This window comes from Danio rerio, chromosome 13, assembly GCF_049306965.1.
Source record: "Danio rerio strain Tuebingen ecotype United States chromosome 13, GRCz12tu, whole genome shotgun sequence".
In the NCBI taxonomy this organism is placed as follows: Eukaryota; Metazoa; Chordata; class Actinopteri; order Cypriniformes; family Danionidae; genus Danio; species Danio rerio.
Genome location: NC_133188.1, coordinates 45,872,235 through 45,891,150, shown reverse-complemented (window position 1 = coordinate 45,891,150; position 18,916 = coordinate 45,872,235). Strand labels below are relative to the sequence as shown.

Sequence of the window (18,916 nt, the reverse complement as noted above, 5' to 3'; positions counted from 1 at the left end):
AAAAAGTGAAGTAGTAAATAATGCTGTTTGTTTAATATTGTGTTCATATGATGAGCTTCTGTTTTATTACACCGGTGGTGGGATTTAGATGGAGAAAGGACATTATTACTCATGACTTCATCATGTGACCGATTGGTTTGATCTTATGGTGTTAATATAAAATGGGTGATTTTACATCCAAATAACACATTTGCTTGACAGCTTTCAATCAAGTGAATGTACATCTGTTCTTCTCAGAATGCTGCTGGTTAACATGTGTAAAGACAGAACAAAAATAGCTTTTTTCCACTCTAAGCACATCTTATATAACTCAAGGCCGCCACCATCTGGCTATTTTGAGCACAGATAAATCTGTTCAAAGAAGATTAGCCTAAATCGACCTAAACATTATCCTTCAGCTTTTGTATGGCCCTTTTCTAGGAGTAAAAGATAAAACACATTCAGAGGAGCATATTTCACATTATCTTACAGACAATGGGACAACGTCTACATAAAAGCAGAACTTCCATACCGGTTCCAAATTTGCTAAAAGGGTGTTTTGGGTTCCCAGTGGCTTTCTCCAACTGAAACAACCGCCATGCGTCATTCATGAGGTTCTTCTCATGTTCAGAGTCCACTGCATTCACCTCTCGGTCCTTACAGCTCTCATCAAACAGGGGACAGAGGAAGAACTGGGCAAATCTGCAAGTTTAAAGTCAGACACAATTTAAGTCTCTTCAGACGATGTCAGCCTACAGCTGCAGAACAATCCACATTCATGTTAAAAAGTCATTTGAATAAATAAAATCTGAACTTAAAACATGCAAATTGACATGACTGGCAACTGCCATGCAAATAAACATACAGTATATATATATCAGTGGCTCTGACAAGAACACTGCTGAAAGTGACAAGATGATCAACATTGTGGATTCATAAGCAAGAAAAGAACACCTAAGGACATCTTTACAACATGTATTAAGATGCTTTATAGTTCATTTATCAAAAGTAGATGGAAACTTTTCCATCTACTCTATGTGTTTTAATCTCATCCATTTAATAACATTTGTTTGGTCCCACTTTATTTTGATCGTCTGTTTGTTGAATTTAAGTTACATTGCATCTACATGCCAACTAATTCTCATTAGAATACAAGTAGACTGTTAGGTTGGGGTTAGGGTAAGTTGACATGCACTTGCAAAGTTTCTTATAGTCAGTTAAATGTCTGTTGAAAAAGCAGTATCAACAAATATTAAACAGAGTCGACTAATACTCAAATGGACCATTAAAGTGTTACCACTTATTGTTTTTAATGGCGGCATTTATTGGCCTTTACAGATGTTTTAATGTAATATTGCAAAATAAGTTTGTGCAATTGATGTCTGCACTTATATTTGCAAATCTATGCCAAATTATGTGGTTTCTGTTAGAAGCAGGACTAGTACACTGAGCATTTGCATTTATTGCAATTTTTTTAGTGACTTTTCTAAGTGCTTGGTCATTTGTGATCAGACTGATAAAATAAAAAAAAAACATCATACCAGGTTAAAAAGGGTATATTAAAATAAATTTTGGGCAAAAAAAAAAAAAAAAAAACACTACAGCCTTTAAAAGTTACCATAATCCTTTGATAATCTAGTGAGGCTAACACAGTGAAATGGACACTTTGCAAACTTATGGGTGTAAAAGTACAACGTGAATCCCCTAATACAAACAGGAATTATGCTAGACGTGGACGTATTGAAACTACTAAAAAAATGCAAACATACAGTGGTGATTAATATGTTCAATATTGTTCTCAGAGCGTATGTTAGCATTTTTCTATATTTAACTGAAGAAATCTACAACACTGCAAGTGTGCAATAATACATGTGACATGTTTTAAAATACTATCAGTCTAAACACGTCACAATTATCTAGATAATGCTTTTACTAATGCCAGTAATGGAAATTATATACTTTATCATTTAAATGTTGTAGTATTATGTTATTTGAAAACCATTAGACTTACTAGGAAACCAACATTGATGTGTCCCTCTTTACAACATGTCTTTGCAATTTATTACAACACTGATAATTGTGAAATCTTTTATGCCATTCACTATTATCTTCTCAAAATTTGATATGTCGCATCCCTAAAATGTGCATTACAAAACCACATGCAAAATAATAGGTCAAACTAATAGACTATCATGGAAATTACTTCTGTTAACTGCAACACACCAACATACACACCAATTGACCAATGAAAATGTCAAAGGAGTATGTGCAGGTGTGCATCCAATTTGTTTGATATCAAACACATACAGTTCTTTCTGTACTTGTCCAAACAGGTCCCTTTCTAAAAGCATCCAGTCTGAACACTTGAAATTTTGCTGATAAAATTCTGAGTCATGACCCAGTTGTTAGAGATTAATCATGAATCATTCAAACGTTTCAATGCGCAGGTGGCGCACTGGGTCACAGGAACAGATGGGCTCCAGAGGAAACTCTCCTCTCTCTATATCCCAGCAACCTGATTCCTACTGGAAATGTAACTCCACACCGACAGACTCGGTGACACCTGAAAGTCTGAACCCTTTTTCACCCTTTCATAAGTTCAAACAGTCTAAAAACAGACGAGTGTTCCAGATGACTCTTTAATAATTCAATAAATGCTTGTTTTTTTTTTTGGAGTGCATTTACCTGTCCAACGCCCCTTGCAGATGCTCATGGGATACATCAAAGTAGTAATTGGTGTGCTCTCCGCTGGTGAAGGCGTTCGAGCTGCCGGCATGCTCACTCAAAAACTGGCTGTACTCGTTCTCTTTGGGATACTTCTCAGTGCCCAGAAACAGCATGTGCTCGCAGAAGTGGGCCAGGCCTGAAATGTTCTCAGGATCTGACAAAGAGCCTGCAAGACAGCATGAAGAAATTAAGTGATGTATGCATGTATGTATGTATGTGTGTGTGTATGTGTGTAGGTATGCATGTATGTGTATGTGCGTATCCATCTATCTATCCATCCATCTATCTGTCTATCTACCTATCCATCCATCCATCCATCCATCCATCTACCTATCCATCTACCTATCCATCTACCTATCCATCTACCTATCCATCTACCTATCCATCTACCTATCCATCTACCTATCCATCTACCTATCCATCTACCTATCCATCTACCTATCCATCTACCTATCCATCTACCTATCCATCTACCTATCCATCTACCTATCCATCTACCTATCCATCTACCTATCCATCTACCTATCCATCTACCTATCCATCTACCTATCCATCCATCTACCTATCCATCTACCTATCCATCTACCTATCCATCCATCTACCTATCCATCTACCTATCCATCTACCTATCCATCCATCTACCTATCCATCTACCTATCCATCTACCTATCCATCTACCTATCCATCTACCTATCCATCTACCTATCCATCTACCTATCCATCTACCTATCCATCTACCTATCCATCTACCTATCCATCTACCTATCCATCTACCTATCCATCTACCTATCCATCTACCTATCCATCTACCTATCCATCTACCTATCCATCTACCTATCCATCTACCTATCCATCTACCTATCCATCTACCTATCCATCTACCTATCCATCTACCTATCTATCTATCTATCTATAAAAAAAAAACACACACACACACAAGAAAATCTTGTTTACTTCACTGGAAATCTGGATTGCTCGACAAACTTGTAAATCAAGTCTACTTATTTACATCATCACTGCAGGTTCAGGCATATTTAAAGTACTTTGATGCATTCTTTTGTGTAAACATGTATTCAAGTAAGCACAAATGTAACCTACACTCACAACTTCGTTTACATCAAAAAATACTATTTTGTAAGAGTTTCTGTAGATTGGAGAAGTGTCATAGCATTTTAATGTTGTTTGATAAAACCCTAGGCTTACTGAGGTGCGTTTTCAGTCACCATTGATGAAATATGGGCATAATATTGGTCTTTTTAATGTATATTGTGTGGTTTGCATTTTTTTGTCTGTCTTTTGTACTATTGGGCCAAGTGCCTGGAATATATACTGTCAAACAAGTTTGCAACCATTAAGACAAAAAACACAAGTTAGATGTTATATTATGAATTATTTATTTTATTTACAACCTCTCTAGCTGTTGTCGCTTTTAAATAAGTGGCATCAGTTTAAAAATATCTATTATTATAGCCTTTATTTTACCAGGAGAAAGCACACGGAGATTAAAATTTCTTTTACAAGAGTGTCCTGGCCAAGAATAACCAAATTTCCTATAAAGAACAAATTAACCAATAAAGAAAATGAAGGATTTCCCGATCAACTTTTTTCCCCTCGAGTTCAAGTCATTTGATTTTAAGTGTCTACCGATACCAAACCCCAATCTGATATTTCTATAATACATAAAAGAATTAAGAAGAGCGAAGAAAAAGATCCAGGATGTTTCTTATTTATGATTTAATCCACCTTATTTTAACATTTAACAACTCTAACAAACAGGACACTTCTGTGAGGTAGCTTGAACAATCAAGTAATGGATAACATCAACTGTTCACATTTAGACTTTAGTGCAACAGTAGCAAATACAAAAAAAATAAATAAATCTAATATAAAAACAAACAGCACCTTAACTTAAAATACCCGGCAGACTATCCCAAGTTTAGATATCTCATAGTTTGCTATGACAATGTTGTCGTCATTAACTTTTTAAAACCTCTAGACCGCAGACATACTCGCGCTTTCCGCTTCAAGCTGCTTCCGTGTTCTACTTTGCCGGCATTTAACCAATAGCGCTTCTGCAACAAAGTGATGTCATGCCGCATGTGTTGCTGTTTATGTGTGAAGTCAAGACAGAGGTCTATCTCTGTGCCATAACTATAGATGTGTTAAAAAAATAATGAGAAATATATATATATATATATATATATATATATATATATATATATATATATATATATATATATATATGTAAATATATATTTTAAAAAATAATATATAAAAAAAATTTGAAATTGGCAGGTAACGTCTCATTCAGATTGAGTCTAAAACCACATGATCAGGCCCGAGTTGTGATCACCTGATTCGATCTGGACATCCCTAAAGAAAATGAATCCAAATGGCATCCAGAATTAACAATCTCAGAAATATAAATGTACACAATAGCAATTTAGTGTGGAAATGTCAAAAGGCTCTTTTTCAGTATAATGAATGAATAGTAATAAGCAATGACATCTTTACATATGACCTATATACATCCATGTTTCAGCGCAATCATATGCAAAGCAGCATTCTTTACATGCACGTGTTATACAGTGATTTGGTTGTCAAAAGCAGCATTTCCTGGAATCAGTTAACTCCACCCATCAGTCCATGTTGACATAATGGGCAGCTCTCCAGATGTAATTCAAATTAATAGTTTGAACATAATTTTTCTTAAATGTAGGGCTGAAAAGATTCAAGCTGACACAAGGCAGGCTTTAATTACTTTAACAGAATGGCCTGTTCAGTAACAAAATTATTAAACTCTTTATGGGCATCTCTGCAAAAAAGACATAAAACCAGGACAAGGGCAGTCGCTAAGGTCGGGATTAATATAAACTGCTTTTTATGTAGAAAGCTACAGAGACACGAGACAGACAGAGGCAATTAGTTATTATGGGGCAGTAATGATGACTAATGTTCTTCATGTTTGTAATAAATGGTCTGTGTTTACTATGAAGACTGATGCTTTAAGCGGATGTATGCAACACATAGTACAGAATAGGATTCTGCCAGTATCACATTTTATTATTGCAATTAATGGCTGAAGCTTTTATCATGATATACTGTAATATGACAATATTGAACAGCTTTAACAGGTTTAATAACAAAGTAGTAGTTTATATACACGTTCAAAGTAAATAAATGTTTTAAAATAAAATACAAAAGAATGATAAAGCACAATAGGCCACAATTTAGAATTAAATATAGTTAGCAAACATTAGTTCCATGTAGTATATAGATCAGTATATAGAAATAGCCATATTTTAGGTATATACTGAATTTAATAAAAGAACACAACTCCATTTTATTAGATATTAACTGCATTTATTTATATATTTTTAAATGTGTTTAGGCATCAAGAAATCAATATAGAAGACAATTAAAAACATTTTGTAACAGTCAATACATTGACTTTAGCTTAATATGTTAACAAATGGAACTTGTAATGTAAAGAGTAACATAACAAAAGGCCTAAAAATAGTCACAGAATTTTCAATGTTGTAGGACAGATCATTAAAGTGAAAATGCTAATGTTTGGAAATAAATCACCTATTAAGTTTTCAAGTATTTGGCATGGTCACTACCGATACAACAAACTGAATATTACTTAAAAAGGCACTCTAAAAGATTAAATATTCAATAACTATTCCCTGTATTTTGAAGTGGCCATGATATCAACATTGTGCAACATAATAGACATGCACAAATACACTTCATTAAACATGTAGACATAAACGTCACTTTTATACTATACTTCTGCAGGTCAACCATGTTTATTTATAATAACATTAATTGTTGAAAGCTATTAGTTACTAGTTAAAGTTATTAGTAAATAATAAAATTATGAAACTAATAATCTTAACTTTTCTGATTTTGACTGTAATGCAATAACATGCACATTTCATAAAGCTTTTTTGAAACAATAATTATTGTGAAAAGTGCTATACAAATAAACTTATACTTGAATATAATTAATATTGAATATCGACATAGGTCTACAACAGATAGACTATTCCGGTTTACCCATGTGGACGTCCAGGGCAGCTGATGATTTGTCAGTGGTGGGGTCACTGATGAGAATGGCTTTCAGACCATTTGTAAACTCGAGTCCTCGATACTCCCGTTTGTCTTCTGGAGAGCGAATGATATCACTCACCACCCTCTTGACAGCCGGATCACTCATTCTGATGGACAGAGTCGACACACGTCTGGACAAACAAAAGATTCATTCAGAATTCATTCAGGTCAGCTACTATCAAACAAACTCTAGTAAATGGTTTAAAATGCAAGACAGATGCTACAGTCACTTTGAAAGTAACAAAAACAATATACAGGCTAACTAAAAATTAATACACATGGCTCCAGTCCTGACAATAAAATGTTTGATGAAAAAAAACCCAATTATGTTTAATTAACAACCGCTTTAAATAGTCTTGAGCATGTTCGTGACAGTCTAAAACACAAAATTCCAGACACTTAAGACTGAAACGTTAGACCGTCCTCAGTGCATCATCAGAAACCAAAGTGTGTTTATTTTATTGTCTATTGTTATTTTAGAAACTCAAAACTTCATTAGTGACCATTATCCACAAAACCAGTAATATGTGCATATTTATTTGGAAATTTAAATCTCTAAATAAGCTTTTCATTAAGGTATGGTTTGTTAGGATTGCACAAGATTTAGTCAAGATTCAACTATCCTAAAATATGGAGTGTGGGGGTTAAAAAAATCCAAATAATGTAAAATAATAATAATAATAATAAGAAGAAGAAGAAGAAGATTTTGATAGATTTATAATAGGAAATTTTCATATTCTCCTTATCAAACATCTTTATTTTTTGGCATAAAAGTAAAATCAAACATTATGGCTTTCAATTGTCATATGGTTTGTCAGGATAAGCTTTCAATTGATGTAAAATTAAGTGTTATATTGACATATGCTAAATAAGCTTTCAATTCACACATGGTTTGTTAGGATTGGACAATATGGAGACTAAGGGTAGAAAAAAATCCAAATAATGTGAAAAATGTCACTTTTAAATTAAGTTCTTAGTGATGCATACTACAGTTTGATATCTTTATGATAGGAAATTTACATATTTTCCTCAAACTGGATAAAAGTAAAATCAACAATTTTGACCAATACAATACATTCTTGGCTATTCCTAGGCTAACACAGAATCTGCAGATTTTTACCCCATTATTGAGTCTATATTTTTACTTGTGTACAATGTGTCTAAATTTATATTTATCCAGTTTTTCAATTAATTTCACTAATATTACATGACATTATATTAATATTAAAATGTTCATGATTCATTTTATAAATTAAAAAGGTATTGCTTTTTAATCCATGTTATGTTTTTAGTTACATTACTAAATACAAAAATACTAATACAAAAAAAAAAAAAAAAAAAGTCTGCAGATTCTGTCTGACCCTAGCTATTCCTGCACAATATAACCATGGAGCTTAAAAACCAACTATGAGATAACCTGGAGGTTTTTGTGGACCACCAAAGGACCTCAGTTTTAGCTAAATTCTTCTTTAAAATGTAATCTACATCTAAGAAGGGGTAAATGAATTCACACACAATAAAAACTTTTGGACTCTTATGCAACAAAATGAGTTATAAAGAAAGAACCTTTAATACAAAAAATAGATTTTTTCTCATTTAAATTTAGTTTTCACGTTAATTTTAAAATTAGTTTGAATGCAAATCGTTTAAAGAGTACTTGCCTTAGCTTACATGTTAAAACGTGAAGTGTCAGTAACTTACAGTCCAATAGTTCATTTGAAACGTCCAGTCCACTAGATTAGTGGTTCAGTTCAAGTTCACTTTAAGTGAAACTTCAGTGCTTGAGCTGAAGTGTTAGTTTAATCTGTTTGGTTTACGGGTGCATTGAAGGTTTTAGTTGATTTTAGGATTAACGTTAGTATATTGACGTAACTTAGTTTCGGTGAATTTGTTTGTTTTTAGCTCAAGTTTAGTTCAGTTTAAACAATCTAGTCGGCGTTTTAGCGTCTTTTTATATTTACTTAACGTTGAGTAACATAAAACCCAAAGCAAAACTCTAAAGACTCAGACATTTTCAAGTTAAGACATTAAATATACACACGTAATGACATGGTGAAATATATTGTGTCATCGTGAGCTAAAGCTACCGCGCGCGACAGCAAAACACGAGCCTGACGCCAGGAAACCGGGCCGTTCGCTGAAACGACTAAAAAACATAGCAAATATGTAACACTTACCTAATACTTCGACCGAAAACCGTGGACAATATCATAAAATCGGAAGATAACTCGCTGTAAGGGCACACCGGCTAACACATTTCTGCATACTTCAGTGCTGGATAACAAAACTCAGCTTAAGACGTCAGGACGCCATGATTCCTGCAGACGTAACCAATCAATCTCAGAGCACGCACAGCGGCTTTACGTACATTTCGCGAATTTAAATGTAATAAATATTAGGAAGTATGTAAAATATATACGCATACGAAACGAGTTTTCGAAACAAATAGGTTTTCAATACCGCTTTGTTTAACTGTTACTGAAGTTGTTGAAATTGCTTAGTCACGCCTTGTGTGTGATTGACGTTACGAAACAAACCACACCCACAGCCCGGTTTAGCGGCGAGTATTTAAAGAGACCCCAGATTTAAGCGTCCAGCTGTCACTGCATGTTGACTTACAAGTTGAGAAAATAAAGGATAAATATCTGAGACAGAATTTCTTTTGTAAGATCGCTCGATATGTTTTGGTAGACAACATGCACATGGATTCATGTGTATATAATAGGTTACACTGTTGGGAAACTAAGTGTAGAGGGGATGAGCAAAAATACATGGATATGTATTTTAAAATCAGATACCTCCTCTTTAGGTGTATCAAAATAAACTACTACCGTAGCCACAAATGTATTGAAATAAAATACTGTATTTTTATTTATTTTTTTAATTCTACAAAATACCTTAATAAGCATGAACCTTATTTGCAAACCTTCCATGGATCGGCCAATTCGATAAATCCCTTCACTGTAAAACATGAAGTAAACTATATTTGATAGCAACAGCTTGTCTCTGAGCAAGTTTGAACAGATTATCTGCCACCTTGTTCAACTAGATATCCTATTTTTTTTTTATTGATTTAGCATATTTTTTGTACACATTTCATACAAACAGCCCGTTCAATGCAGATAATGAGTTAGAATATAATACTGTTGATTGTGTTTACACTCATTATGCGTCCAGAAAAATTTATATAGTCTCTGTTTAATGATTATTCAACCTATTAACATTCTTATATTTGAAAAGGGTGATATATCAAATGTATATATCAAAACAGCAGTATCAGCAGTTTGGGAGATTAACGTAGTAAACGACGACTTAGGTGATTTGTTACTCTGAATTGTGTGAATTACTGTCGAATTTACATTTGTAATGATCAAGTTGCTTGTTTTATAATATTTAGTAAAAGCTACAGCCTAAAAGAGTTGTAAATAACAATAGCAAAATCTGAAAAATAGCACCAAAAACAAAATATAAAAGGAGTATGTGTCTACCGTAACCGTCATGCTGCTTAATTTCGCCTGTTCACTCGTCCGTCAGGTGGCACGCCGTGATCGTATAGTGGTTAGTACTCTGCGTTGTGGCCGCAGCAACCCCGGTTCGAATCCGGGTCACGGCAGTTTTTTGTCCCTGTATTTTTGCGATTTACTTTTACAGGTTATCAATTAAGCAACTCACAGAACACGATAAGTATAATGAATCATCAAACAGCAACGTTTTGCTAATCTAAACAAGCTTGTTGTTGATGCGTTATATTGTCTCACGTGACCTCTAACACTAAAGCCATGTTCATTTGGAAGCAATGAAAATTTTTCGGCAACACTTTATAACAATGGTCCCTTAGTTAATGTTAGTTAATGCATTTACTAACATTAAATAAGTATGAATAATCTAGTGAAGCATTTATTAATCATAGTTCAAGATTTAATGATGCATTATTAAAATCCGAAGCTTTGCTTGCTAACATTAGTTAATGCACAGTGAGTTAACTTGACCAAACTAACATGAATTAATCAATAAGATCTCCAATTAATTTTATATTACTTAACTTTATTTAATTAAAAACATTATCTAATGTTAACAAAGATGAATAAATACTATAATAAATCTATAATTAATTGTTTGTTCATGTTAAGAAGTACTTTCCCAGTACTGGGTTGAGGCAGCTGGAAGGACATGAAACATATCCTGTAGTTGGTGGTTCATTCCGCTGTAGTGACCTCTGATAAATAAGCTTTAGGAAAAAGAATGTTAGATGAACTAACATTAACTAATGGACCATTATTATAAAGTGTTATTTATTTACATAATTAAAAATGAATGGCTTTGAAATATTTAATCTCTCTTATAATAATAATTCAAATATAAGATTTTATAATTTAAACACAGAAAACCCTAGAAGAAGTCGTTTTTTAACATTGAACAAATTTGGCTATAAAATATTGGTAGCATACAGTTGAAGTCAAGACGCCGTGGTGCAGTAGGTAGTGCTGTCACTTTACAGCAAGAAAGTCGCTGATTCGAGTCTTGGCTGAGTCAGTTGGCATTTCTGTGTGGAGTTTGCATGTTCTCCCTGTGTTTGCGTGGGTTTTCCTCTTTGTGCTCAGGTTTCCAAAGACATGCAGTTCAGGTGAATTGGGTAAAGTTGTCTGTAGTGTGTGTGAATGGAGTGTTTCCCAGTGATGGGTTGCAGCTGGAAGGGCATCTGCTGTGTAAAACATATGCTGAATAAGTTGGTGGTTTGTTTCGCTGTTGCAACCCCAGATTAATAAAAGGACTAAGCCGAAAAGAAAATGAATGAAAGAATGAATGTTAATAGAGCAAGGAAATTTTCAGTGTCTGATAATATTATTTCTTCTGTAGAGAGTCTTATTTGTTTTATTTCTGCTAGCATAAAACCAGTATTTGATTCTTCTAAAAAACATTTAAGGCCAATATTATTAACCCCTTTAAGATATATATTTTTGATTGTCTATACTGAACAAATCCTCATTATACAATAACTTGCCTAATTACCCTAACCTGCCTAGTTAACCTAATTAACCTAGTTAAGCCTTTAAATGTCACTTTAAGCTGTACAGAAGTGTCTTGAAAAATATCTAGTCAAATATTATTTACTGTCATCATGGCAAAGATTAAAGAAATTAGTTATTTGAAATGGTTTGAGATATCTTAACTTTTTGGGTTTAGCAGTGTTTCATTCATTCATTCATTTTCCTTCTGCTTAGTCTGTTTTCCAGCCGCAACCCAGTATTGGGAAATACCCATACACACTCATTCACACACACACACACACACACACACACACACACACACACACACACACACACACACACACACACACACACACACACACCAATTTTAGTTTATTCACTATACCACGTGTCTTTGGGGGAAACCAGAGCACCCGGAGGAAACCCACACGATTTAGGCTATTTGTTCCCATTTATTTATTTCTTATTCATTTTTTCTCTCTCACTTATTGTTTATCGATATTATTTTTGGATTTTTGTCAACATTTCTTATAATTCATACTTTTCATCCAAAAAAGAAGCCTTGTGTTATTATTGAACACTTCCACTAGATGGCGATGTTGCAATTTCTAAGAATAGGAATCAAAACATCCTTGATATGAACTGAGATATCAACACCCGGTAGTTTCCCAATGTCACTTCGGTTATATGTCGTGTATGGCGAACTATATAGTTACATACAATGAATAAAAACACATTTAGATCGAATAAAAAGGATTGTTTTTAAATTTCACGACTCTGTCAGGAATATGTGTGAAGTTTGATCATCACACTGACTGACTGAAGGTCTGATGCACCTGCTGATCCTGCTGGTCGATGTTTGACTTTGTGTCGCTCCTCCTTCATAACCACAAAACCCTGCTTTAAAACTCACTGAAACCCAGTCAGTCGCAGGCCAGCAGACCCTCTTTATTGATATATTATTTCAAAAGAGTCAAACATGGAGACAGCTTTCTCACATCCACCCCAATCCAGCAGCAGTAAGAGGAAAGTGATCGCGGTGGTGGGAGGCGGTTTGGTGAGAATCACTTCATCTTTATGACATGATTACATATCTAACAATGCTCTCTATTTAGTAACATCTTAAACAGTTTCTATCAAATATAAGATTTTTTTGAAGAATCAAAAAGTGAAAATGAGTGAGAAATGAAAGTAAAAGTTACATTTGTTGTCTGAAGTTTTAAGTTTCTCTAGTTAGATGGTAGGATTTGCTAATGTAACACATTTTAGAGTTATTTTATTTTTTTTAATGTAATCTTTGCTAACCAGGGATAGTAATTACTATAACTTAGAACATGTGAATGATTGCCAGAAAGGTTATTAAACTCTGTTAATGTTCCATCTAATATGTTGACACTGACATCTGAAGACAAAGTCGAGTTGTAATGTATTTTAGTGTGCTCAATGATTATGTAAATGCTCGTGCTCCTTAAAATGTTGACAAATTGATTTAAAATGCCTTTGTAATTAAGTGAAATGATACATGAATTATACATTAGTTTCAGTAAGAGTTTGGTAATACATGCTTCAGTGAATCCAATTTATGAATGTATTTAAATTACGTCTAATTTATTAATAAAATGTTTACATTTTCAGTGTTTTGAAGGATATTTAGTAACTATTTTAATTAGGCTACTGTAGTCCAAATCGTACATATTATGTCTATTTTTTATTTTTTTTAGGCTACATGCAGATATAAACACATATTTTTAAAAGAAATGTGTTTTGTAAATACTTAAGATGTCTATTGGTGCATTCACAGTGGGATAAACCGTTATGGGGGAAGGGTGGGGTGTTGGTGGGGTGGGGGGGTGGTCAAATGTATATTTATATTATACACTTTTAATTATTGATATTTAAGAGATCAGAGAAAGCTATTTCTTACTAGGGCTGACTCCCTGTACATCTTGTTTTGATGCCCTTCAGGGAGGATCTAGAATAAATTAGGGGGGTCAATCCCTATGGAGTCAATCTAGGGCCATATATACTTTCAAAATAAAAAAAAAATTTTGCAAATAAAAAATAAAGAACCGAGCAAAAATAAGTAAATAAATGCAAATCTCCAAAAATCACAAAGCGAAAATAAATTGCTGAGAAATAAAAATGAAATTTGCAAACAATAAAAGAACTACAAATAAAAGTAGTGCAAAAAATTATTTGCAATTATAATTATGCATGATTGCAGTGGCACAGTAGGTAGTGCTGTTGCCTCACAGCAAAAAAAGTTGCTGGTTCGATCCTCGGCTCAGTTGGCGTTTCTTTGTGGAGTTTGCATAGGTTTCCTCTGGGTGCTCCGGTTTCCCCCACAGTCCAAAGACATGCGGTACAGGTAAATTGGGTAGACTAAATTGTCAGTAGTGAATGAGTGTGTATGGATGTTTCCAAGAGTTGGGTTGCGGCTGGAATGGAATCCGTTGTGTAAAACATATGCTGGATAAGTTGGAGGTTCAATTCGCTGCGGCGACCCCTGATTAATAAAAGGACTAAGGCGAAAAGAAAATGAATGAATATATATATATATATATATATATATATATATATATATATATATATATATATATATATATATATATATATATATATATATAAAACATTTTTTATAACATTGTCTTTACAAAACTCGTCCAGTTAATTGCAATGCTCATGTCTCACCCAGCACTACAAATGTCAACTGACACCAGACCCTTTTTGGATCATTGAGCATGACAATGACAAATAGACTCATACAGATACTACACTTAATAACAGTTATACAGACTCAATCTACCAAAATTCATATGATATAACGCATGATAACTTCAGAAAACGCTAGAGAAAAAGTTTCACGTGGGCGGCAACTTGACACAAACACGTGTGTCAATAAAACACTAACCACTAAATTTACATGCTATGTGCACACATATAAATCTAACCCACTTGCTTTCATTTCATAACATATTTAGGAGCAAAATTAGCATAAAACTTTCATTAATAAACCACATTTTTACTGTTAATTTCAGAGCGCTGCAAAAACATACCTTACTCTCTCCAGTCAAACTCTGTTCTGAGAGGTAGGGATGTGCACATCGATGCTCGAGTGTCGATAAATCAATACTTAGGAGCTTCTAATTTCAGATAACTTACGTACTCAACACGCAAGTCGCACACTTCTGCATTATGGAATGACATGATGGCAGAGAGGTAATGCAGCGTGTTGTCGTGCTCATCTGCTGAAAAAGGGTTGCAAAAGCAATATTTGTGATAAGAAAGTCGTACACAGCAACAATACAAGCAGCCTTTATAAACACTTACAGACAACACACCCTGAAATGACCTATGGTCGTGTGATCGTGTATGTATATATACATGTAATGTTTTTTTTACTAAAATTATTTAGAAAAATTCATTAACATTTTAAATAATAAGTGGTATCGTTATCGATATCGTTATCATAAAAATGTTAACAAAAAGTATCGGTATTGTATCGAATTTAAAAACAGTGGTATCACCCATCCCTACTGAGAGGGTAGGCGCAGCGGTCCACAAGCAACGACGTCACGCTCTTGAAACTCGTAAATAACTTTAAATAATAACAATAAATCAAAATAGACAGTTTCTTTTGTTCAGAGCGTTTCCTTTGTTCATGGTTTTTCACTTTGCACCTTACGTTTCTGGGCATATCCCTTTGTGGTGCTGATTTGACAAGAGGGCGGAGTCAAGGGAACTTAGGCAATTACGGCAGGCATGGACCTGCCTCCATTTAAGCGACATCATCAACTGGAGACACAGTATAATGAGGTGGTCTTACAGCCCAGCAGGTCCGAGTCTGCCACAAATGCACAAGTTCTATAGTTTATAGTTATATATATATATATATATATATATATATATATATATATATATATATATATATATATATATATATATATATATATATATTTTTTTTTTTTTTTTATTATTTATTTATTTATTTATTTATTTTTTGCTCAATTCTTTATTTTTTTTTGTTTGCAAAACGTTCTTTTATTTTGCAAATATATATGGCCCTAGATTGACTCCATAAATCCCCCCTAAACCCCACTGTAATTCACACCCTGGTTTATAACCCATCCTGCACTATACAGTTTTTGCCCAAAAAATGGCTCAGATAAATGTTTGAAATATTTGTTAGCATTGGCTAATACTGATTAGCTAAAGTCACACCAAAGCTACAGCCAACAGATGATTCTGCTTGTTCTTAAAGCCTTTTTCAATGGGTTATTTTCCCCATGATGGCATAGCAGTCAAAATAGGACAAATAAGTTAATGTATGGGATAAATTATGGACCTTTGTCAGTGAGCCCTGCCTATGGGCCAAATCTCAATGTCAATAAATGAAATAGCTAAAGCAGTTATGTTTAAGTTTTACGTCAAATTGAAAATTTCCCCCCACATATATTCACCAATCCTCCATACTTAATCTTTGACATGAAACTATGAGGGTGAACAATGGTTCTCACATTTTGAAAGGCTTTGATGTGCTTTTTTTGCAAATTACATGAGGTCATGATTCAGGGTGTTAATTGTTTTCGTTATTTAATTTGAATATATTTGAACATTTTCCTAACTCAGTTTGCAAAATGTTCTTTTTATTTTATCATAGTGTATGAAGTGTAGACTGATGTTGAAATACAGTTTAACAAAGAACTAGCATGTAAAAAAAAAAAAAAAATCTGCATTCCATTACACTTCATTTTTACTTTAATTCAAATATAAATATTGTTACTTTGTTTTATTGTAATATTGTTATATTGTTACTTTAGGGGGGAAAGTTTCCCTTAATGTTGTGCTCTTCAAATATATGAACCAATATGCTGAATAATATTGCAATTGGCATGCACAAAGCACAAGAATATATTCAAGTCAAGTTGAGCTTTATTCTCATTCTGCTATATGTGTAGACATACAGAGGAACAAAATGTCCCAACCGTGCTACATAAATAAATCATAAATGCAAACACAACACTAGACAGAAGAGCTATTTAAAAAAAACAACAACATATACTATACCAACATATATACTTTACATATGATACTTAACTATACACATAAGATATACAAGTACTTTTACATTTACTTGAGACTGAACAATGTTGTGCAGGATATTGGGCAAAAGAGGCATTTAACGTTTTAATATTTTGCAAAAGAGGTATTTAAGGTTTAATATTGTGCAAAAGAGGTATTTAAGGTTGAAGCAAGCAGTGCAACATGATTGTGGAACATTTATAGTAAACATCATTTTGCTTATTGAGTGCTTGTATATATGTTGATTTATACAGCTTTGCAACTCTGGGTCTGAGAAAGTTTGGCAATTCCTTTTTCAAATAAAAATGACATATCACAAAATGTTGTGTGACATAAAAAAAACTAATCATGAAGTGTTCGGTTGTACTTTGTTGCCTTAATTCCGCTTACTTAAAATGCTTAAAAAGATCATAGTTAACTTTAAAAAATAGGTCAGTTGCCAGAAGCTCAGAAATATATGTTACTTTCAACACTCTGCCAAAATGTATTGTAAATAGGATAATGAATAAATACCATGCGATGTAGTGTTTACACTGCACTCAGAATATATTTGAATGCATTTAGTATAGCATTAGGTATATATTGAGAAAAACTAAATCATTTTGATATTTTTGAGTTTTTGTAAGTGGATGCACAGATAAAATTGTCTTAATGCATTTTTTATTCTAACCCTGTCAATTCAGGTTGGATCTTTGAACGCCTGCTTTCTTGCCAAACGAGGATTTGATGTTGAGGTCTATGAATCTCGGGAAGGTGAATTCATTATGTATCTCAAAACCAGCCTTCTTTAAGTAGTATTGCTCTACTTTTTTGTTATTCACACGCTGAACAACTTGAGGAATGATTATAATGCATTTGGTACAGATATAGGGATTTAGTGTAAATGTCTTTCAAACATAATTTGTTCATCTGAACTAATCTTCTTTTATCATGATAGATATTCGGCAGGCTAAAGTTGTGAAGGGTCGAAGCATCAACTTGGCCCTTTCCCACAGGGGACGGCAGGCCTTAAAACATGTGGGGATGGAGGATAAGGTGAGTTTAGTCATTTAAATGCATTCCTTGTAGGTGTTTAATGCACCATTTGCTTTTTTTCATCTCATTTTTCAGATTTTGCATGCATTCATTATAGTTGAGAGTCACTCAAATTAATATGCAGATATAAAAACATGTTCATTCTAATAAATAATGCACAGCACAATGCTTTGAATAAGAAATAGGTAGTCATTAGATGCTTTTATCCATAAACTCTTAGAAATAAAGGTAGAAAAGCTGTCACACTTTTGTTTCTAAAGAGTTTATATTGATACCAAAACAGTACAATAGTACACTACCTGACAAATTTTTGTCACCTATCCAAGTTTTAGAAGCAACTAATATTCTTAATTATTTAATTAGGACAGTAAGGTCTGACTTTGCTGAGACAAAAGTCTTGTCACTTAACAGAAATAATGTACTGTATAGAATATAAAGTCATGGTGCGGTGGAAAAAAAGAATATTGTGTCTGACTCCATCATAAGCTTGGAGGACTGCATCCATACATCTCTGCAATGACTCATATAACTTATCAATAAAGTCATCTGGAATGGCAAAGAAAGTGTTCTTGCAGGATTCCCAGAGTTCATCAAGATTATTTGGATTCATCTTCAATGCCTCCTTCATCTTTCCCCAGACATGCTCAATAATATTCATCTCTGGTGACTAGGCTGGCCAATCCTGGAGCACCTTGACCTTCTTTGCTTTCAGGAACTTTGATGTGGAGGCTGAAGTATGAGGAGGAGCGCTATCCTGCTGAAGAATTTGCCCTCTCCTGTGGTTTATAATGTAATGGGCAACACAAATGTCTTGATACATCAGGCTGTCGAGGTTGCCATCCACTCAGCAGATCTCTCAGACACCTCCATACTGAATGTATCCCTAAACCCTGATTTTCCTTCACCAAACTTGACTGATTTCTATGACAAACTTGGGTCCTTGCGGGTTCCTTCTGCAGTATTCATCTGAAAAATCTACCTTCTCCAGC

At 33.8% G+C, this 18,916-nt stretch overlaps 2 protein-coding genes and 1 non-coding gene across 5 annotated transcripts in view; 2 read left to right on the top strand and 1 right to left on the bottom strand.

Annotated features, from left to right (window-relative positions):
* The window catches only part of ide (insulin-degrading enzyme), a 53,128-nt gene extending 43,776 nt beyond the window's left edge, over nt 1-9,352 (bottom strand). For 2 of the 3 annotated variants that reach the window (XR_012388583.1, XM_005169528.6), the window contains exons 1-4: nt 9,000-9,112; nt 6,769-6,953; nt 2,665-2,872; nt 512-681 (exon numbers count right to left, since the gene is read on the bottom strand). Coding sequence is in view for 2 of the 3 variants with exons in the window: in XM_005169528.6 (XP_005169585.1) it covers nt 512-681; nt 2,665-2,872; nt 6,769-6,953; nt 9,000-9,034 (598 nt within the window). In the remaining variant the exon portion in view is untranslated. 3 annotated transcript variants of the gene reach the window in all.
* Nucleotides 9,353-10,363: 1,011 nt separating this feature from the next.
* trnah-gug (transfer RNA histidin (anticodon GUG)) lies at nt 10,364-10,435 on the top strand. Its single transcript has one exon. It is a non-coding gene; the product is annotated as a tRNA-His (tRNA).
* A 2,188-nt stretch (nt 10,436-12,623) lies between these two features.
* kmo (kynurenine 3-monooxygenase) overlaps nt 12,624-18,916 on the top strand; it is a 37,613-nt gene continuing 31,320 nt past the window's right edge. The window contains 3 exon segments of the mRNA NM_001327824.2: nt 12,624-12,867; nt 17,576-17,645; nt 17,830-17,927. Coding sequence (NP_001314753.2) covers nt 12,790-12,867; nt 17,576-17,645; nt 17,830-17,927 — 246 coding nt within the window. The 5' untranslated portion in view covers nt 12,624-12,789.